General features: G+C 53.0%; 1 protein-coding gene across 2 annotated transcripts in view; it reads left to right on the top strand.

Annotated features, from left to right (window-relative positions):
* Nucleotides 1-6,030: 6,030 nt before the first annotated feature.
* LOC137204930 (solute carrier family 22 member 1) overlaps nucleotides 6,031-22,721 on the top strand; it is a 32,931-nt gene continuing 16,240 nt past the window's right edge. For both annotated transcript variants that reach the window (XM_067702921.1, XM_067702920.1), the window contains exons 1-6: nucleotides 6,031-6,527; nucleotides 11,347-11,450; nucleotides 16,916-17,070; nucleotides 19,415-19,583; nucleotides 20,753-20,867; nucleotides 21,105-21,211. In XM_067702921.1, the coding sequence (XP_067559022.1) occupies nucleotides 6,048-6,527; nucleotides 11,347-11,450; nucleotides 16,916-17,070; nucleotides 19,415-19,583; nucleotides 20,753-20,867; nucleotides 21,105-21,211 (1,130 nt within the window). In that variant the 5' untranslated portion in view covers nucleotides 6,031-6,047. The remainder of the gene's footprint in view (nucleotides 6,528-11,346; nucleotides 11,451-16,915; nucleotides 17,071-19,414; nucleotides 19,584-20,752; nucleotides 20,868-21,104; nucleotides 21,212-22,721) is intronic.

Raw genomic sequence — 22,721 nt, 5'->3', positions numbered from 1 at the left:
TCCCTTTCTCTTCTTTGTTCTCACAGCTCACAGGGGCTCAGCTTTGGATTTAGCCCCGCCTGTGCGTGTAGGTCGCCGGAGGGCGTCTGTTCTTTGCTCAGACAGGACGGGGTTAAAGGAGCCGCTGATTCGGAGGCTCTGGGTCACTCAGGCCCGGGGGGTAGGGAGGGGCACGGAGTGTGGGGCGGGCCTGCGGCGGCAGAGGCCGGCGAGACGTTGCAGCCTGAGGCGCGCCTGTGCGTTCTCCCGGGGGAGTTGTCCCTGGATCCCGGGACCCTGGCAGTGGCGGGCTGCACAGGCTCCCCGGAAGGGAGTGTGGCTAGTGACCTGTGTTCGCACACAGGCCTCCCGGTGGCGGCAGCAGCGGCCCTAGCGTCTCATGTCTGTCTCTGGGCTCCGCACTTTTAGCCGCGGCTCGCGCCCGTCCCTGGAGCTCTCTCAAGCAGCGTTCTTAATCCCCTCTCCTCGTGCACCAGGAAACAAAGAGGGACGTAAAAGTCTCTTGCCTCTTCGGCAGTTCCAGACTTCTCCCCGGACTCTCTCCCGGCCAGCCGCGGTGCACTAACGCCCTGCAGGCTGTGTTCACGCCGCCAACCTCAGTCCTCTCCCGGTGCTCCGACAAAAGCCGGAGCCTCAGCTCCCAGTCCCGCCCGCCCCGGCGGGCGAGCAGACAAGCCTCTCGGCTGGCGAGTTCCGGTCGGCCCGATCCTCTGCGCTGGAATCTGTCCGCTTTGTCTTCCGCACCCCTGTTGCTGTGCTCTCCTCCGCGGCTCCCAAGCTCCCCCACTCCGCCTCCCGAAGCCTCCACCCGCGAAGGGGCTTCCTAGTGTGTGGACACTTTTCCTCCTTCACAGCTCTCTCCCGCTGGTGCAGGACCCGTCCCTATCCTTTTGTCTCTGTTTAGTTTTTTCTTTTGCCCTACCCAGGTACGTGGGGGGTTCCTTGCCTTTTGGGAGGTCTGAGGTCTTCTGCCAGCGTTCAGTAGATGCTCTGTCAAGAACTGTTTCTTGAATGCTTTCTATCTGCTGGGCACAGTGGAGCTTGGCAGTTGTGAGCAAAATAGAGGTTTCTGAGTCCCATGGTCCTGAGTCTCTTCCTTTAACTGTCTTTTCTTTTTTAAATTTAATTTAATTTTTTTTTTTTTTTTTGGCCCCATGGCACGCAGGAGCTTAGTTCCCTGACCAGGGATTGAACCCATGCCCCCTGCAATGGAATCAAGGAGTCCTAAGCACTGGACTGCCAGGGAATTCCCTTAACTGTCTCTTCTTTTTTTCTGTTTTGGATTTTCACCAGAGACCAGTCTGGGAAATGCATGTCATCCAAGAGGGGGAAGTTGTGCATTTGTGCACAGCCAGGAGGAGTCATCGGACTCCCTCCCCTGCTGTCATAACAACAGCTCACCCCGACCCAAGGCCTGAGCTTTAAGTCCATCTGCTGTGTCCCACCTGAGTTGGTTCGGCCCACAAGCTAAGCATGGGGTTTATGTTTTTAAATGGTCGAAAAAAATTAAAAGAAGAAGAATATTACGTGACACATGAGAATTGGATGAAACTGAAATTTCCATGTGCCGAAATGAAGCTCTATGGGGAGCTGGGCGCACGTGTTCATTTACGTCTCATCCAGGGCTGTGTTAGTGCTTGGACTGAAGGGGAGCAGCTGCAGAGACCAGACGGCCCAGAAAGGCCACTACGCCCAGGCATTTACCACGGGGCCCTTTACAGAAAAGCTTACCTCCCGCCCCAGGCTTTCTGATCCGCATAGCCGTGCCATGGGGTGGGGCAGGTGCAGACCCATTTTGCAGTCGTTGAGGATTAAGGCTTAGAAGATGAATAGCGTACAGCTTGGTGCTGATGGAGGCAGGCTTTGAACGGGCTCGCTGACTCCAAAGCCCCTCTCCCATGCGCTGTCCACACGCTCTTTGGACGTGGCACCTCTGGACCCCTCCCTTGCTCTCATACCCACACTCAGTCCGTCAGCAAATCCTCTCCTCTCTACCTTCAGTCATATCCTGAGTTTGATTCTTTCCATCCCGGCCTCGTGCTCAGGCTCAGACTGTCTCCGGGGGCCCGCAGGGTAAAGCCCAGTCCCGGCAGGGCCTGCAGAGCCCTGTGCCCTGGCCCATGGCCCCTCCGGCGTCCGTCATTTTGCTCCCTACGCTGGCTCTCCGGCAGTCCTGCTGGCCTCCTCGCTAAGCCCGCCGGGCCCCTGCTCTTGCCGGCCCCTCTCTCTGGAACACTCTTCCTCCAATCACAGGGCTTGCCCTCCTCCCTCCCTCAAGGCTCACATCACCTCTGAGAGGCCATCCCTGACCACTGGTTCAGCGGTCACAGCCCACACCTTCCTGCTTAAGACCTTCTCCGTCGCTCTTCCCACCTACTGTGATACAGTCTAGCATGTCCCTTGCTGAGTACAGACCTCTGCTCTGAGATGTTTGTTTCTTCGTTCACTGCTGCGTCCTCAGTGCCCAGAGCAGAGCCTGGCAGACAGTAGGCACTCTACTTTGTGCAGTGGGGGAGTGAGTGGGTCCCTTTGTGGGGACAGGGCGGTGGGTAGCTGAGGGCTGAGCGGCTTCCCTTGGACAAGGCTTCCACACAGTGTCTCGAGGCTACCCCGCCCTGGAATGTTGGCGCCTCATCAGGGATAGAACCGAACTGGCTCCTGCCTGCGCTCGTGGGCTAGCCCACGCCCCAGGAACCCCAGCCTCAGTGGTGGCGTCTGTGCGCACCCGGCCCTCTGAGCTCTGGAGGTGGGGAGGGTAAGTAGGGATTTAATAATGCCCTGCTGCCTGTGTCCTGGGACAGGTGAGGACAAGAAGACTGTCATGGGCAGCGGAGGCAGATGCAGGCCATGGGGAGGGCAGCCCCGGTCCCTGGAGGACAAGGCGGAGGCCGAGGACGCCTCTGCTTTGTCCTCTGGTTGAGGCCTGGGTGGGAACATCCTTCCTGGCAGCCTTCTGTGTCAGTGGCTTGGGTGCAGGCAGAGCAGAACCGTCGGAGCTGGCCGCCGGCTTTGGGGAGGAGCCTGGGGTGTGAGGGACAGTCCGTGCCCCTAAGAAAGGCTGGGCCTTTGATGGCCAGGCTGGAGCCTCACGGTGGCCTCCCGTGCTGCTCCCACGCTTCTGGCCGTTTCCGTGCTTCTTGGTGTAGTTAACACCTGTCCCCTAATGGCCTTACTGAGCGGTGCTGCTTTGGAAGAAGGTGCCGGGGTCAGGGGCTGAGAGGAGAGGTCTGCTCCACCAGGACGGTCCCCTCCTGACAGCACGGAGAGGGAAACAGCGACCCTGGGGTTTGGTGCCGGGGCAGCGGCGGCCCACCCCGTCCCCGCCCCGCTGCAGCACAGCCCGGGGGGCGGGGGATGCCCAGTGGCGGCAGGTCAGGAGCTCCAGGGCCGGGATCGCAGGGTGGCAGGCAGGCCCGTTCTCCCACAGCCCTTCTGGAAAGTCAGCCCGGTCGTGGTGGAATCACGCCACTGTGAGGGTCACCTGAACCTCAGGAGCCCTGGTGGCCAGGTTTTCACCTGCAGATCTGGGCTTGCCCCTAAGGCCTCTTCCTTCTCTGTTTTCCCGGAGGGGATCCCGGCCTCTCTTCTTACCTCTGAGGCCTCAGGAGGTCCCAAGGCCTGGGGTGAACAGTCCTGAAACGAAAGAAGCGTATTTGCGTGAAATCTGTGTTTCGTTGGCCGTTGGGCAAGTTGAGTGGCAGCGTAAGAGTCCTGGAAACTTGGTCGCTGGTCACTGGCCCTGGGGCTTTCGAGCCAGCAGCGTGACAGTGGACAAGGGACTGACCTCTGCGGCCTTGGTTTCTTGTCTCTAACACGTGGGTAACTCGAGGGTTCTCGCAAGATCACGTAAATATCAAGATCAGCGAGGAGCCTGGCCGTCACCCGAGGGGCCAGTGAGGACGGCGGCGCCGGCCTTTCCCAGCTGGCACTTACCCACGGGCCTTGTCGCTTCTGCCCTCTGCGATCTGAGCCCAGGAGGACCCGGCCACCCCGATGTGAGCCTGGACCAGGGGCTGGGAGACCGGGGGAGGGAGTGATGCAGGGCAAGGGGAGGGCCTCCCTGTTCTCCGGTCCAAGAGGAAAACAGAGCTCCCAGGCCACGGAGAGCCGGAGGGCGCTCTCTCCCCGGAGAAAAGTGGGCAGTGGTGTCGGCCTGGCCAGGGAGGCGGGGGCAGGGAGGGTCCTGCTTCCTCCCCAGGTTGTGTTGGGGGCAGGATCGCACCCTGGCTGCTTCCCAAGCCAAGGACTCGTGTCAGGGGAGCCCGTGCATTTGGGGCTGGCTGTGTTAGAAAAACCCAGTCACTTCCTCCAGTGCAGGGAGAACCCAGCTCTCCCTTCTCCAGGGAGTCCCCTTCACTCCTCACACAGGACACTTCACTTTTGGTCACCAAATGTGGGGTGTTTGCCCCACGCCAAGCACTTCTCTGCAATACCAGCTGAGTGTCCCACAGTGTAGCCCAATTCTGACGCCATCTACCTGGAGAGAGCGTCAAACCCTGCAGGTTAAGGGCTCGGACCCATGACACTGCCCCTGCACCTCAGATGCCAATCACTGTTAGGTGCCCAGGTTACCCACACGTCTGTCCGACTTAGCCGTAAATCAGGGTCCCATGACCTCTTCCCCCTTTGGATTCAAGTGATTTGCTAGAGCGGCTCAGAGAAGACAGGGAAACATGGATTTGGTCACCAGTTTATTAGAGGATGTGGTGAAGGATCGGAGGACAGCTGCAAGAGGAGATACACAGGAGAGGTCGGGGAGGCTCCCAGTGCAGGAGTTGCTGTCCCCGTGGGGCTGGGGTGTGTGGGTGTGTTCGCTCCAAACCCTGGTTACTGAGATTCTAATGGACACTTCTCATGTCGTCAGCACAAACCCCAGTTTCAGCCCTTCTCCCCGCTCAAGAGAATGGGGGCAGGGCTGGAAGTTCCAAGTCTCTAACCACGGCTTGGTCTTTCCTGTGGCCAGGAGCCATCCAGGAGCCCACCTGGGGCCACCTCGCTGAGCGGAAGACACTCCTATGGCTAGGAAATGTCAAGGGTTTCAGGGGCCCCGTGCCAGGAACAGGGCGGGTGGGGGGAGACCAAGATATAGTTTCTATTATCTAACTCAGCACCTGGCCTGGGCGTGCCGAGGCCCTGCCTTGGGGAGGTTTGCCCCCAGCACTCTTCCTTCCCTCCCCAGCAGTGAGCGCTCAGTCCAGGTGAGGGGGTGGTTTGCAGAGCTGCAGCTCCCTGAGGCGGGCTGTATTACCAGGCCAGCTGGTGGCCAGCTCCCATTGTCCACGGAGTGAAGAGGCGGGAGTCCCAGGAACGAGACGGTGCACGGGCAGCCCCTGCATCTGTTATCTGTCCCTCCTGTGTGCACAGGGAGGGACCTGGCCTGAAGGTCCGGGCTGAGCTGGGGGGAGGGGGAGGTGTTTTCTGCCTGGGGCTCTTTGAGGTCTTCTATCAGCACCTCTGGCCGGGGCCATGGAGGTCTGTGCCCAGACGGCCCCGTTGACCCTCTTTCCTGGGGATTCAGGGTGGAGTCCAGCAGCCGGGAGCCTGCCTGGGGACGCAGTGAAGCTGGGTGAAGTCCCACGTGGGTCCCAGAGAACACGGTCGTCCTACGCTGGGACAAGGAGGTAGGGAGACGGGTCTGTCTGGAGGGCTTGGCTCTCCCATCACCCCAGGCAGACCCTCACTCCACCCTGCATCAGATGCCAATCACAAGTAGTAGGTCCTGTAGCTGTGCCCGGTGGCCAGCTGCTGTCTTTGGTTTATCTCGGTGATAAAGAGTTTTAAAGTAGGTAATCCCTTTGGAAGAGAGTGCGGGGAGGCTCGCGGCGCCCTTGCTCACTGCTCTTGCTCTGTGAACTCCAACTCGACAGAATTAGGCCCTCAGCCCAGGGGACTCCCTGGCCCAGCAAACAATTTGGCCCGTCATCCTCCCGCCCTTGCCTGAAACCTGTACCGCAGGGTGAAAGATTATTTCCAGTTGGTTGGCTTCCAGGGCTGTTACGCTTAGACAGCAAGTTGATCTCAGACCAGCCCACTGCACAGAAACCCACATGAGACCCTGGCCCTGGGCCCTGCGGCCGAAGAGGTCTGGTCAGAGCTATGAGGGTGGTGCTTCAGCCATGCTCACCGTGGACGACGCTCTGGAGCAGGTCGGGGAGTTTGGCTGGTTCCAGAAGCAAGCCTTTCTGACGCTATGCCTGCTCTCTGCCGCCTTCGCCCCCATCTACGTGGGCATCGTCTTCCTGGCCTTCACCCCGGACCACCGCTGCCGGAGCCCCGGGGTGCCCGAGCTGAGCCGTCGATGCGGCTGGAGCCTGGCCGAGGAGCTCAACTACACGGTGCCGGGCCCCGGGCCCGAGGGCCAGGCCTTCCCCCACCAGTGCCGCCGCTATGAGGTGGACTGGAACCAGAGCGCCCTCGGCTGCGTGGACCCGCTGGCCGGCCTGGCCGCCAAGAGCAGCCTCCTGCCTCTGGGCCCCTGTCGGCACGGCTGGGTGTACGACACGCCCGGCTCCTCCATCGTGACCGAGGTACGCGCAGGCCCTGCGCTGGGCCGAGCCTGTGGGTTTCAGGGCCAGGGAGGAAATAGATGACGAAGACTACAAGGTTCAGCTTCACGGCAGGAAAGAGGGAGCAGGGCTGTGTTCCCTGAACTGTAGCATCAGCAGGCTCCAGGCTGGGCACTCGGGATTCTTCCCTTGTTTAATCCTGCACAGACTCTGGGTGTTAAAGGAAGAAACTGAGGAGAGACCATCGAGAGCCGGGCCGAGCTGGGTTGTTTGAGCGCGGGTCTCTGGGGAGACCGGGGCTCCTCTTCTCTCTGCCCCGCTGGCTCCTCGGCAGGCCTGCGGAATTCACCTGGGGTCTAGCTTCCCCACTATTAGAATTGTGAAGCGCCCCCCCCCCCGCCCCGCTGCATTCAAGAGCCATGGACACGTGACAGCTAGACACTGGCCTCCTAGCTGGGTGGAAGCTGCCCTGCAGTCAGACAGAATCCCAGCCTTGCCCCGGATTGGCTGAGCGAAACTGAGTAGGTTACTCAACCTCTCTGAGCCTTAGTTTCCTCATCAGTAAACCAGCGATGACAATGCCCTGCCCTCACAGGGGTCAGCATGAAGGTGTTTACCAGACAAGCCGAGCTACGCTGGGTGTCCCACGGACGGCCCACGGGGGAGGGAGATGGCGGCAAAGGCTTTGCCTGCACAGTTTAATGAGTTATCTGAGCGTTTTCTTTGTGAATATTTTAGTAAAAAGGCACCAGGCTTTTTTTCCTTCACAGACCCTTTGGGAAGCGTTGTACCGTGACAAGCGTGGGCACTGGGAATCTAGAAACAGACCAGGACGGGGAAGTATTGTTCTCTGTGTCTGCAGTATACTCTGCTTGGAAAGGGTCAGATGCAAGAATTCATCCACTCAGTCCTCCATCTGTTCATTCAGTAAACGTATTCCGAGCTTTTCCTCTGTTCGGGCACTGGGTGTGATGCCAGGAGGGAGACAGAGAAGAAACCTATGAGGTTTAAGGAATTTGCAGTCTCCAGGGAGTGAGGGACAGATGGCAGTGGTGAGAATAAGACCGGCATCCCAGACCATGTGTGGGAGATGCGGAGGGGCCAGTGGGCTCTAAGGATGGGGATCTTAGCTACTGAGCTGATCATGGGGGTCTTCCAGGAGGAGGTGGCATTTTTTAAAAACTTGAAGTATAGTTAATGTACAATGTTGTGTTAGTTTCAGGTGTACAGCAAAGTGATTCAGGTATACATACCTACATACCTATTTTTTTTCAGATTCTTTTTCCTTTAAGGTTATTACAAAATATTGAGTATAGTTCCCTGTGCTAGACAGTAGGTCCTTAGGAGGTAGCATTTGAATGGAGCCTCGGGTGGTATTTTGAGCAGCAAGGAGGGGGAACAGAGTGGGCGGGGAAGCGTGAGCCAAAGCTCAGGGGAGAGGGAGCCGGTGCTACATTCGGACAGCAATGAGCTGTTAAATTGATTGGAATCCAGGGTCCAGTAGAGGAGTCCCAGGGGAGAATGGTGGTACCAGCTCACCTTCAGGCCAGAGCACTGAGTCCTTACGCAGGTCACCAGATGAAATACAGGACGCCCGTTAAATTTGAATTTCAGGTCAACAGCGAACACTTTTTCAGGATAATTAAGTCCCAGGTATTGTACAACATTTGCTACAATTGTTGTGCAATACCTGGGAACACAACGGAGGCTGAGAATGCAAATACTGCAGGGGGCATCCTTATACTAAAACAAGAGTTGTTCATCTGAAATTCCAATTCAACAGGGCACCATGTTTTTTTTTTTTTTTCTCTAAATCTGGCCACCCTGCCTTTGTGCCAAACAAGGGAGCTCGCCGGTCAGGCAGAGGACAAAGACTGTCCTCGCTGGACCTTGGGGATGGTCCAGGCGCTGGTGGGCGTGGGGCTGGGGGCTTCGTCAGGCGGGGAGAGCCTGAGGAGGCTGAGACATGAGTCCCGGCGGGACTGTCAACCAACGTGGTTGTCACAGGAATGAAAAGAAGAACCGATTTAAGAGACACAGGCCCGGCAGGGGCTGGGGGCCAATTTGCCAGAGGGCTCTGGCTGGGAAGGAAGGGGAACCGAGCTCCTGAAAACTGAGGCTAGAACACAGGGCAGCGGCAGTCTGTGCAGGTGTGGGAGCCTGGCCAGGTGGTGGCCTGAGCGGGGCCGTGGACTTGGAGAGGAGGGGACACAGAAACGATTGGCCAACCGTGGGCTTCCAGTTGCCCTACGATCCAGCGTTGGGGAGGCCTGGGAGGGCGAGCTGAGGGGCTGTAGGGTAGAGCTCATCTGGGGACCTGCGGAGTGTGAGGGCCGGTGGGACCCGGCTGGAGGCGATGAAAGGCCATGAGAGCGCGGGCCTTGAGGTCAGCAGCGGGAGCACAATTTCTCCTGGAAGGAGTGGGCTTCCCTCTAACTCTCCCTTCCCACTGCCTCAAAACCCCTTTTGCCCCCCTTCTCATCCAAAGCTGAAGCTTAATTTGGAGAGAATTCACCTTTGTTGTTCATTTCTGCAGAAATAATCTTTAACTTGGCCTTGCCTTGGACATTGGAACCGGCTTAAGGGAGGACGATGAGGCGACCTGTTTGAATACCCGGCTCCGCTACCCCCCTCGTCCTGGGGACGGAGGTCAGGGTCCATCTGGGGCAGGAATGTGCTGTTTCCAACCTTGCCTGATCCCAGGGATCACCTGGATTCTGACCCATATCTGCTGAGACAGAGTCCACGGGAACCTGTATTCTAACGAGGACGCTGGGCGATTCTGTGCTCGGGCGAGCTTGGTGGATACCATGCTGCTCTATAGGTTGTATTCCCACCACACTTCCTGGTCCCAGTGAAATTCCAGCAGGGACAGTGACCCGGCCTAGAACACCCCATCCTGTACTCCCCCTGTGCAGCCCCAGGCTTTCCCCAGGGGCCAGGCTTGTCTTCCTGGTGGCACAGAAGTGTCTGGGGGCAGTGGCAGGGTTTGGGAGCACAGGGCCAGGCAGGCTCACGAGCCTTGCAGATGCCTCCAGACCGAGACCCTCAGCGCAGCTGGGGGCAGAGTCCTCAGGGAAGGCGGGGTTAGCAGGGAAGGCCGGGTGCCCCTTCCTTGAGCTCCGTGAACACTCTGGCTTCTGCACGCCCCCGGGGAAGGATGGTACCCAGGGCATTTCAGGAGGGGTGGCAGGGACATCTTACAAAGATGCTGACTGCAAAGAGTAGAACAAACCCAGGGCAAAAAAACCGGTGGCCTGCGGCTTTGGTGAAATCTAGAATGCACCGAAAGTCGTCTTGGGCGGAGTGGGCGGAGGCTGCAAAGAGGCAGCTGCAGGTGCAGGCCTGGGACAGCTAGATAACACCCAGGAGTGGCCTCCCCCGCATTCTGCTGACAGGGACCAGGTGGCAGGAAAGCCAAAGATCTGCAGGAGGAGCTTCCTGGCGAGGGCGTTTTCAGCTGAATTTTAAAGGGAATAAACACCTGGACCGGCAGAGAACGGGAGCTACTGGTATCTCTTCCTGTCTCTCAGATCTGAGCTACTCTTGCAAGCAGACAGCGGGCTCTGGGCATGAGACAGATGGTAGCGCGAGCTCAGTATTAGTTTCTGAAAGTCCAGTGGTAGCAAGGAGTTTTACCTGTGTTTTTTTAACAGTGCTCATGACGGAGCCCCGGGACCCGGAAAAGGGCATGGCTCGTGTAGGCGACTTCAGATCTTTAAAGGTGGTGGGTACAAAGCCTCCACTGAGAAAGTTAAATGGTTTACTATCTACCAAACCATGTGCACATGATCTGTCCCTGCAGTGCCTGCACTAGCTCTGTGACGGCGACAGGACGGGCACCACACACCTATCAGACTGGGAAACTGGGAGACTAAGGCCCAAAGTTGCTAAGTGATCTCCCTGCATCACACCCCACAGTGTCGCCTGGTGGGGCGGAACCATGACTCCAAAGTGTCCCTGGACACCACCCAGCTGGTGCTGTGCCAGGAATGGGGAGGCGAGGGCCCCGGCTGCTACCCCGCAGCCCCTCTCGCGTCCCTGGGGCGCCGTCCTGCTTTCTGCACCGCTGAGCTCTAAGCGGTGATGCTCCCGCATTCGGGCCTCCCAGCTTGCCCAGGCGTGTGGGCATCACCACGCGTGTGCCAGGCATGGAGGGAACCCCGCACACACCAGTGTCCTTCCCCAGGGAACCCGCTCCTGCCTCTGCCTAGGTCTTTCCCCCTCAATCCCTCCCTCTGAGTCTCCTGCCACCCCTGGGTCCCCCTCACCCCACTCCCTGCACACTGTGCAGCACACAGGCTGCTCCCTAGAAGCTCCCACCGCCGGGCCTGTGTGTCTTTGCTCAGCGATTCTCGTGTTGACACTCACAGCTCCATCAGTCATGACCAATTTACATAATTATGGGTAGAATTTACATAATTAAACATATAATTAATATGTACTTAATTAAGGGCCTTGACCAACTCTGGAAAACATTTATTTTACCACATTTATGTCTTTGGATAATTACTTTGCTGTATTTCCTTTAGAAACCTTCCCTTTTGGCCATGCTGTCTTTTGATAGCTGTCAGCGGCACTTGACAACAGCCTCTTTAGTGTATATTGAGGGTAAAGCCACGATAAATATATTAGGCATATAATGACATTGACTGAGATTCACCAGAAACCTTGAATTTGTCTTATGAAAATGTGGTAAAGAGAAAAAGGTGTGAAGCACCTGGGGGATCCCACATTTTGTGTTGTACGTTTACATTGTCCGGAGGGAGGATGGAAGGTGTAGTTTGACTCACAAACGGTCTTGTGTTTTCGGCCCCTCCGACCGCGGTGTGACCCGCAGTTTAACCTGGTGTGCGATGACTCTTGGAAGGTGGACCTCTTTCAGTCCTGTGTGAATGTGGGCTTCTTCCTGGGCTCTCTGGGCGCCGGCTACATTGCAGACAGGTACGTAAAGGCCGATCCGACTAAACAGCACCAACACCATGGAGAGAATGGACTTTAGGGGCCAATGGCGGGATAACGTGGCCAGTGGGAATCTTTGCAGAAGTTGAGGGAGACAAGACATGACAGCGAGTGCTTTGGACTTTGTGGGGCAGCAGGACGGAGGCAGGTGGGGATTTAGGATGGGTTTCAGAGGTTGAAACTGCACGCAGAGTGTATAGCTGGGGTGTGGGGCTGAGAGGAAGGGGGACAAAGCCACTGTTTATGCTTCTAGCAGATGGGTGGAGGCGGGCAGGGCCATTTTTTGAGATGGGACAGAACAGGTTAGGGACAGCCTCGGTTGCTGCTTTTTGGGGTGAAGCGGGTGGGAGCAAGCAAGAGTTCTGTCTTGGGGCTTCCCTGGTGGCGCAGTGGTTGAGAGTCCGCCTGCCGATGCAGGGGACATGGGTTCGTGCCCCGGTCTGGGAAGATCCCACATGCCGCGGAGCGGCTGGGCCCGTGAGCCATGGCCGCTGAGCCTGCGCGTCCGGAGCCTGTGCTCCGCAACGGGAGAGGCCGCGACAGTGAGAGGCCCGCGTACCACAAAAAAAAAAAAAAAAAAAAAAGAGCTCTGTCTTGGAAGTGGTAAGATTGGAGATGTGTTCAGGGTAGCCTGTGAGACAGAGAAGAGCTGCCAAGTAGGCAGCTGGATTATGAGGTTTGGGCTAGAGTTAAATACTTGGGATTTGTCACCGGCGATTGGTATTTAAAGCTATAAACCATGTCTGAGATAAGCGAGGAGAGGGCATATGGAGAGAAGAGCCACATGTAGGAGTTGGTGGGCAATGGCAGTGTCAGTGGAAGGTTGAAGGTAAGTGAGAGATGAGAGAGTGGATTTTTGTGTGTGGACGACTCTTCCCCACACACCTCCCCACCCCGTATTTCCTTAAAGCACCCCGTGTTTCCTTAATTTCATCTTTACATGTGGGAAGAAGTTGGAGTGAATTTTTCAGTCACAATAGATTAGAATATTTTTAGCATTTATTTATTTATTTTCAGGAGTAGATAATTTTCATGTATGAGTTTAAAAAATATATATTTGTTTTGTTTCTTAAATTCCACATATGGGTGAGATCACATGGTATATGTCTTTCTCTGTCTGACTACTTTCACTTAACATAATACCCTCTACGTCCATCTATGTTGTCACAAATTTATTCTTTTCTATGGTTGAGTAATATTGCATTATTTTATATATATATATATATATATGTATATACATATACACACACACACACACCAAATCTTTATTCATTCATCCATTGATGGACATTTAGGTTGCTTCCATATATTGGCTATTGTAAATAATGCTGCCATAAACATAGAGGTGCAGATATCTTTTTGAATTAGTGTTTTTATTTTCTTTGGAAAAATACCCAGATGTGGAACTGTTGGATTGTATGGTAGTTCCATTTTAAGTTTTTGGAAGAAACTCCACACTGTTTTCCATAGTGGCTGCATCAATGTACATTCCCACCAACAGTGTACTAAGGTTCCCTTTTCTCCACATCCTTGTCAACACTTGTTATTTATTGTCTTTTTGATAATAGCCATTCTGATAGGTGTGAGGTGATATCTTGTAGTTTTGATTTGCATTTCCCTGATGATTAGTGATGTTGAGCATCTCTTCATGTGTTTGTTGGCCATCTGTATGTCTTCATTGGAACAATGTCTATTCAGATCCTCTGACCATTTTAAAATCTGGTTGTTTGTTTTTTTGATATTGAGTTGTATGAGCTCTTTATATATTTTGGATATTAACCACTTATCAGATATATTGTTTGCAAATATCTTCTTCCATTCTGTAGACAGCCTTTTCATTTTGTTGATAGTTTCTTTTGCTGTGCAAAAGCTTTTTAGTTTGATGGAGTACCATTTGTTTGTTTTTGCTTTTGTTTTCCTTGCCTGAGGAGACATATCCAAAAAATATTGCTAAGACTGATGTCAAAGAGCCTACTGCCTATGTTTGCTTCCAGGAGTTTTGTAGTTTCAGGTCTTACATTTAAGTCATTAATTCATTTTGAGTTTATTTTTGTATATAGTGTGAGAAAGTAGTCTAGTTTGATTCTTTTGCATGTAGCTCTCCAGTTTTCCCACCATCAGTTATTGAGGAGGCTGTCTTTTTCTTATTGTATATTCTTGTCCCCTTTTTCATAGATTAATTGACATATAAGTGTGGGCTTTTTTCTGGGCTCTCTATTCTGTTCCACTGATCTATGTGCCTGTTTTTGTGCCAGTACCATAGTGTTTTGATTACAGTGGCTTTGTAGTATATTTTGAAATCAGGGAGCCTGATACCTCCAGCTTTGTTCTTCTTTCTCAAGATGGTTTTGGCTATTTGGAGTCTTTTGTGTTTCCATACAAATTTTAGAATTATTTGTTCTACTTACATGAAAAATGTCATTGGTATTCTATGGTATTGTATTGTATTGAATTCAATACATTGTATTGAATCTGTAGATTGCCTTGAATGAAGTATAGTCATTTTAACAATATTAATTCTTCCAATCCATGAGCATAGTATATCTTTCCATTTTTTTGTATTGTCTTCAATGTTTTCATCAATGTCTTATAGTTTTCTGAGTACACATCTTTTACTTCCTTGGTTAGATTTATTCCTAGGTATTTTATTTTATTTTTGATGCAATTGTAAATGGGATTGTTTCCTTAATTTCTCTTTCTGATAGTTTGTCATTACTGTATAAAAATGCAACAGATTTCTGTAAATTAATTTTGTAGCCTGTAACTGCTGAATTCATTGATTAGTTCTAATAGTTTTTTTGGTGGCATCTTTAGTATTTTCTACATATAGTATGTCTTCTGCAGTGACTGTTTTACTTCTTCTGTTGGATTCCTTTCTTCTTTCTTCTCTTTCTTTCTTTCTTTCTTTCTTTCTTTCTTTCTTTCTTTCTCTTTTCTTTCTTTCTTTTTTTGTCTGATTGCTGTGGCTAGGACTTCCAATATCATGTTGAGTAAAAATGGTGAGAGTAGATATCCTTGTCTTGTTCCTGATCTTAGAGGAATTTCTTTCAGCTTTTCACCACTGAGTATGATGTTGGCTGTGTGTTTGTCATATATGGCCTTTATTATGTTGAGGTATGTTCCCTCTATGCTTACTTTCTGGAGAGTTCTCCATTATAAATGGAGGTTGAATTTTGTCAAAAGCCTTTTCTGTAACTATTGAGATGATCGTATGGTTTTTATTCTTCAATTTGTTAATGTGGTGTATCACATTGATTGATTTGCAGATATAGAACCATCCTTGTATCCTTGAGATAAATCCTGCTTGATCATGGTGTATGATTTTTTTTAATGTATTGTTGTATTTGGTTTACTAATATTTTTTTGAAAACTTTTGCATCTATGTTCGTCAGTGGTATCAGCCTGTCATTTTCTCTTTTTGTGGTGTCTTTGACTGATTTCAGTATCAGGATGATGCTGGCCTCTTAGAATGAGCTTGGAAGCATTCCTTTCTCTTCAATTTTCTGGAATAGTTTGAACAGGATAGGTGTTAACTCTTCTTTAAACGTTTGGTAGAATTCACCTGTGAAGCTGTCTGGTCCTGGGTTTTTGTTTGTTGGGAAATTTTTTTAAAAATTACTGAGTCCATTTCATTACTGGTAATTGGTCTGTTCATATTTTCTATTTCTTCCTGATTCAGCCTTGAGAGATTGTATATTTCTAGAAGTTTATCCATTTCTTCCAGGTTGTTCATTTTTTTGGTGTATAATGATTCATAGTAATCTCTTATGATCCTTTGTATTTCTGTGGTGTCAGTTGTAACTTCTTTTTCATTTCTGATTTTATTAATTTGAGCCCTCTGTCTCTTTTTCTTGATGAGTCTGGCTAAAGATTTATCAATTTTGTTTATCTTTTCAAAGAACCTGCTCTTAGTTTCATTGACTTTTTCTATTGTTTTCTTAGTCTCTATTACACTTATTTCTGCTCTGATCTTTATAATTTCTTTCCTTCTACTAACTTGGGTTTTATCTGTTCTTCTTTTTCTAGTTCCTTTAGGTGTAAGGTTAGGTTGTTTATTTGAGATTTTTCTTGTTTCCTGAGGTAGGCTTGTATCACTATAAACTTCCCTCTTAAAACTGTTTTTGCTGCATCCCATAGGTTTTAGATCATTGCATAGATGACTCTTTAAAACAAGATGGCTGTGAAGGAAATGTGGAAGTGGAGAGGTGAAGGGTCCAGGAAGATGAGAACAATATCATGGAGAGAGCAAGGAACCAAAGGGGCTCAGTCAAGGGCTGGACCCAAGTGCAGTGGGTGAGGCTGCCTTTGGGAGGAGACACAGGAGAAAACGGATGCTGGTACTATTATGTCTGAACATTCTTGGGTAAGAAGATGTGGGCTTCAGACAAGAAGTGTCTCTATATAGAAGTTTGAGGCAAGAAGACATGGAGTAGATAAATGAAGTAGACATGCTGGAAGCCAGGAAGGAGGATGACAGGGAAAGGCAGAGGGCTTGCTGGGCCTGGTGGGGAGAGATCCTGGGTGTGGGCAAGTTCAATGTAACCACATAAGAGGTTGGTCCCTTCCTTCCTTGCCTTACTGCCAGAGAATGTGGGATAAGATTTAAAAGATCGAATCAATAAAGCACAATTATGGGATGAAGTTTTAGCAAATAATTTGCCCATTTTATTCATGAAAAAGGAAGGGAAAAACGCTTTTCAATAGTTATCCTATTAGGGGCTTTCCTGGTGGTGCAGTGATTAAGAATCCACCTGCCAATACAGGGGACATGGGTTTGAGCCCTGGTCTGGGAAGATCCCACATGCCGCGGAGCAACTAAGCCTGTGCGCCACAACTACTGAGCCTGCGCTCTAGAGCCCGTGCTCCACAACAAGAGAAGCCACTGCAATGTGAGGCCCACACACTGCAACAAAGAGTAGCCCTCGCTCACAGCACCTAGAGAAAGCCCACACGCAGGAACAAAGACCCAACGCAGACAAAAATAAATAAAATAAAATAAATAAGTTTATTAAAAAATATTTATACTATTAGAACTGAAGGTTTTCCCAGAAAAACTAGTATGACCATCGATAAGACTAACTATGTGGGGGAAAAGCCTGGCTTCTGGTGCACCCTGTTAATAACAATACAGTCTGTTAAATACAAAGGTAACGAGAGGAGATGAGTCTGAGAAGCAGGAGAGTCAGTGAGGGAGGCCACTCATCCTTGGCTGCGATGCCATGCTGCTGAGAGCTCTCAGGATTCCTCTTCAGTGTGGCTTAATGAACCCCGCAAGAGCCGCTGGTCGCTGTTCACTGAGGATGGACAAGGTCAGGCTTTGAGGAGGGGCAGTGATCAACGGACTGCATGGTCCCTCAGAAAAACTGTCTTGTCTCCCACGAGAGACACTTGCTGTCCCTGTGAACACTCAATACTCACCTCACCTCGCTGTCTCTTTGCCTCTGAAGGTTTGGCCGTAAAGTATGCCTCTTGGCCACCACCCTCATCAGCGCCATCTTGGGCGTCCTGACGGCCGTTGCTCCAGACTACACGTCCCTGCTGCTCTTCCGCCTGGGGCAGGGGCTGGTCAGCAAGGGCAGCTGGACGGCTGGTTACACCTTGAGTAAGCACCTGCTGGCCTGAAGTTTCCACACACTTTAAGGAGCCACGGAAGTCAGGTGGTGGGGTAGAATGGGATGAAGCCGAATGTGGAGGTGGGTTTTTTTGGGGAAGAGGATGTTTGCAGGGTCTAGAGAAAGGGTGGTCATTCCAGCTGTATTCGTTGTCTGCGTGACTAGGGCTGGGCATGCTGTCAGGATGGCCTCCTTCTCTCTCTCTCTTGCTCGCTCTCTTTCTTTCTGTTTGAGAGACACTTATATAACCACTTTAATAAATCAGTGTTTCCTATCAACTAATCCATTTGGGAAAAGAAGATCACATGTGATGTGGTTACAACGATGGGGGTGTGCAGGAAGGGGAGACAGGTGGGAGAGTATTTTAACATTTTAAATAGGAAAGAACCAGCATCTTTCAAAGTAAATACAACAAACTCAACTGGTTTGAAGGACACTGAACAGTTAGGAGAGAAGACATAGAGGAAATAAAAGAAGAGATAAACATAATGATTTTAAAAAATGAAGTGCAAAGCAATGTAATTCTATATACTATTTTTTTTTCCGAATTTTCTCTGAAGGGTAAGAATAGAAAATGAAAAATACTTCCTTAGAAGAAGGTAGTATAAGAACCATCTGTGCTTCCCTCAGCCGGTTTTGGGCACGTCAGACAGCAGTGAGGATAACCCACATTTCTGCCATGTCGTGCCGCCTCTGAAGACGAAGTCCTATGGCTTGGCATCCTGAGAAACAGTTCACTAGAGCCAAGAAAAATCATATTCCTCCCTTGAGAAACCATGAACACGCCGGTTAAGTGTAGTGAGTTCAGCACATATTTAGTGAGAGCCCAGCCACCTATATGCTGAACGTGCACTACTTGGCCCGTGGTGAAGAGGATTAATTTTGAGGTCAAAGCTACACCCAACACGGACCGGCTGTGTGGGCTTACAGACAAGTTCCATAACCTCTCCGTGCCTCAGGCTCCTCCGCATGGGAATGACAAGGCTGTGAGGTAGACGAGGTGCCCCAGGTGTAGCCTAGAGGGACTCCTCCCTGCAGCACGCGCACCTGCTGCCACTTGGCAGGCAGGGGGCGAGATGGGGTGCCAAGAGGGATAAGGCCCCCGTCCTCCCTCAAGGAGCTCAAAGGCTAGAGAGAAAGGGAGACCCACTGGGAACCCCATTTACCCGCGGTGGAGCGAGAGCTACCCCTGGCCTCGTTCTTCCCGCGGCTGTCCCTGCTTGCTGTGGGCCACACATCCCCTGGTCCTGTGCACGCTGCTCCTGCGCAGTCCCCTGTATTGACTCCTCTTCTGCTCCCCGACCCCTCAACGTGGCAGGACCCAGGAGACTGTGCTCCCCCATCCCCCAGTCTGTCCCACCTATGCCCCCCTCCCCAGCCCTGCTGTCCCCTTTACTTTCAAAATCCCTCCGGAACCCCATCATCTCACTCCTCCGCTGTCTGCACGGCTCCCAGACACCAGCGTCACCTCACCTCCACGGTGGTCTCCCTGTGGCACCTACAGGCAGCAGCACAGCGAGTCTTTAATAGACGTGGGATCGCGTCACCCCTGTGCTGCGGCGGCTCTGCGTTTCCCGCAGTGGAAGCCAATGTTCTGGGCAAGCCTGTGAGGCCCCCCAGGAGGGCGCATTGCCCCACTGACGGGGTCCTCGTCCACAGGGCCACCGCGCTGCTGTTTCCTCTGCCTGGAACTCGCTTCGCCCTTCTGTGTTTGGCTAAACTCCCTCAACTCTTGCAGGTCTTGGCTCAAATGTCATGCACGAGCTCCACCCCACTGCTCTCTGAAAATCTGCACCCCCTCCACCCTGGACCCTCCTGAATCCCCTCGGGCCATCTACCTTCTCTCTCCGCACAGCGCGCAGCGCGTTATGACCGGCTGTGACTTCTCACTTGTGTGTGTCGTCCACCATCTCTCACGAGAATGCGGGCTTAGGAGGGCAGGACTCTGCCGACTGAGCTCACGATACATCCAAACACCCACAACACGCCCAGGTCCCTGGCGGGCACGCAAAGACCGTCGTGAAATTGACGAGCGCTCCCGGGGGTCGTGGAAAATAGTCCAGCTCGGCCTGGAGCCGATGGGAGGAAGGCTCCGGGGAAGAGAGCCCGGCAGACTGAATCCTGCCGCGTGAAAAGGAGAACTCCAGACGGCAGATGGGGGGTTTCCAAAAGGGGCGGCTGCAGGAGAGCCGGGACTAAAGGACTGGGCCTCCTGGGGAGGAGACGGAAGGGCGTTTGGGGAAGGAGCCCCGGAGGCGCACGGAGGAGGCGGGGGCGCGCCGCCCTGGCTTCTCTCTTCGGTGGAGCTCACCAGTGACGCTTCTCCTGTTTCAGTCACAGAATTCGTGGGCTTGGGCTACAGAAGAACGGTGGCGATCCTCTACCAGGTGGCGTTCACGGTGGGGCTCGTGCTGCTCTCCGGGCTGGCCTACGCGGTCCCTCACTGGCGCTGGCTGCAGCTGGCCGTGTCTCTGCCCACCTTCCTCCTCCCGCTGTGCTACTGGTACTGTGTCCTCGCGGGGACCCCGTCTTCCCGGCGGCCAGGGCGGCCCTACCCGCAGGCCTGGGGCTTACAGCCATCTGTGCCGTTTGGGGAGCTCTGTCACATTCCCCCGGGGGCGCTGCCCTCAAATAGAGCTTCTTTCAACTCGCGTCCCCAAGATAGAGGCTGGGATGCTACGAGTCAGACAGAAGGGCGCCGAGTCACAAAGGAGGCATCTGCTGTCTGTCGAGTGAATGAAGGGATGAAAGGATCTTTGGGGAGTGTGCACATTAAACCGTTAGGAACAAAACCCGTTCAAGTGAGCTGTTAATCTTATTAGCTGTCAGCCCTTGGCAGGGTGAAGGGAGGGGCAACTAGACAGCTGAGTTTTTATTGTGGGGGAGGGAAGTGGGGGTCGGTGGGGGGGGGCGTGGTAGCAGAGAGGTTTGTGGAGAGAACGATCGCGTCCATGCAGCTTTCGTCACCGTTTTGCTGAGGGCAGATCTTATCCGTGGGAGGCATCGAGTCCACCCAGTTTCTCAAACCTGCGGCTCTAAGCACACTCCCGTCCGGGAAGAGCCTGCTCCCTCCTTGTCAGTGTGAAACAAGGGGCCCTCCAGTGACGGGACCCCCTGGCTGAGTCCCGATGGCCGGGCTGGGTGAGACTATACCTGTGTGTTTTCAGATGACCAGAGATTCCCAATCTTTGACTTTATAACATCCCTGTCCCATTTAAAATAAACACCATGGTGTACTTGATGCTAAAAAAAAAGTGACTATAGTTTATTTTGTTTTGGAAATATTTTGAGACATGTTCCACAGCCCCTGTCTTACGAGGAGGCAGCGGCTGTATCGCAAGGGGTGGGGCATGTGGAGCATGTGTGAGAGATTTCCTGGGGTGGGGAGAAGGGCTGCTGGCTTCCAGGAGAGAATGGGACCCCCGCCCCACCGGATGAAGGTTACATAGGAAGCGATGGTTCTCTTCTGGTCCGTCAATCCTAGCAGGTGGCACTAAGACCACGAGTGACTCACAGAGCTCCTGTGTGGGCTCTGGGCCAGCACACAGTGGCCCCAGATGCTCGTCCACCAGACGCTTGAGGAATCACAGTCCCAGCGTGAGCCCCTGATCGGGGCTTAACATCAGATGAGCTCCGCGGAAAATGAGACGTAGTGATGATGTGTGTCCACAGGTTTGTGCCCGAGTCTCCCCGATGGCTGTTATCACAAAAGAGAAACACTCAAGCAGTAAAGATAATGGACCACATAGCCCAGAAGAATGGGAAATTGCCCCCTGCCGACCTCAAGGTGACAGCCCAGCAGCGGGTTTCTCCCGTCACTGAACTTTGGGTTGCATTTATCACTTAGAGCATGCCTGTGGGGCTGCCTTGGGAGGCAAGAGGGCACTGGTGACATTTGGGGTGATGGGTGTGGCGGGCAGCCATGCGAGGACCGACCTTGGGGCGGGGGCCGGGAAAGGGGACCCTGATGGCGTTTCCTGCTCACGGCAGCTTGGGTGCAGCTGACGCCCTGACTCCTTCCTAGATGCTGTCTCTCAAAGAGGATGTCACTGAAAAGCTGAGCCCCTCGTTTGTAGACCTGTTCCGCACGCCGCACCTGAGGAAGCACACCTTCATCCTGATGTACCTGTGGTAAGGGCCCTTTCCGACGCCTGTCCCCAGATGGAACTGGTGGGCTTACCTGCATACCCGGGTACAAGTTAAAGACAGTGGAACAACTCAGGTGGAAAAAGAGAAGCATGAAAAGGAATTTCCAGATGTTTCTAGTGGTCAGAGAGCCCTTAAAAAGACACCTGATTTCTTCCTTGAGGATTGCATAGTAGAGGAAGGGCCTCATTTTAGTAAGAAGAAATTCTTACATAGGAGAGGTCAACAGTAAGCTGGACGGAGGGTTCTCAAGGTTGCCTCAAATCCCACACGTCTCGTCTTTGGGGAGTAGCCGAGTCTTGACATAGCGTCAGAAGGTGGATGAGATGTCAGTGGCTCTTGGTGCTTTCACGGAGGAAGAGCCCTTCCTCGCATCTAAGACCTTTATAGACCCCGATGAGAGTATCAGTGCTTTTTTTCACCCCCCGATTAGGAAACTCACATCCAGATTCACCCATGTACCCCCGGCACACCCCCAGGGCTGCATCCACCTCCCAGGTAGCTACCTGGAGACGGGGTCTCCGCGCTCTTTCCTCAAGGGGCGCCGGGTCAGCTCCCGACATCAGGGCTTTCTCCTCAGCACGAGGGAGGTTGTTCAGTTACTCCCCGAATGCCGGGGCTGAGTAGCTGCACCCTGGGCTTCCCTTCCACTGGAGTCGCTCTGCTGCCCTGCCCTTGTGTGCCCTTCCATGAAATCAGGGTTCCAACTAAGAGGGCAGCCCCTGGCACCCTCAGTAATTACTTGCTGAAGGTTGAATGAATGACCACTGTTCCACAGAGTCCATCCCAGCTTCCTTAGATGCCAGGTTAACCTGACCCTGTCCCGGCAGCCCCGGTCACTGTGTCTCCGGGCAGGCCCAGGAGTCCTGTGCCCGCTACGTGATGGGCCTCTGCAAACACCCCGGGTGCCTGGTGCATTTCTCATGATGCTCAGTATTCGACTCAGCAATGTCTCTTCGGTGTGGAGGCCCGGGACACTGCAGATAGGAAGGCTTGCTCCCCTCCTATGTTACTCCATGGCCCACTTCCATCCCCTAAGCACTCCTGTCAAGGTGGTGGTTTTGTCCCCTCTGCTGTCTTACGCTCCTCCACGCAATCCTTGGGCAGATTCTGCTCTGTCTTGCAAATATACTGAGACTCTGCCATTCCCCGTCACCTGCTCTCTCAGGTCCCCCTGGGAGTGTCGTGATCTCTCGTCCGTGTTGTTGGGGCAGCCTCCTCGCTGGTGGTCTGCCCCCACTCCTGTCCCCCCAGGAACTGCTCACAAAGCAGGCAAAGGTCACGGCCCGGGTCACCCCCTCGTCCACATCCTCACCGGCTTCCTAGTCCACCGAGAAGAAAACCAGATTCCTTCCTACAAGGCCTCACGCGCCCTGGCCCCTGGACCCCTTCTCCTGCTGTCCCCTCCCCTCCCCCCTGCCCCCCCATCCACTCCATTCATCACAGCATCTCGGGAGGGGTGCCCATCACTTCCTGGCTGTGTGACTGTCAGGCA

Source organism: Pseudorca crassidens, chromosome 13, assembly GCF_039906515.1.
Source record: "Pseudorca crassidens isolate mPseCra1 chromosome 13, mPseCra1.hap1, whole genome shotgun sequence".
Classification (NCBI taxonomy): domain Eukaryota; kingdom Metazoa; phylum Chordata; class Mammalia; order Artiodactyla; family Delphinidae; genus Pseudorca; species Pseudorca crassidens.
Note: the sequence above shows the minus strand (reverse complement) of the source record. Positions and strands in the feature narration are given on the sequence as shown.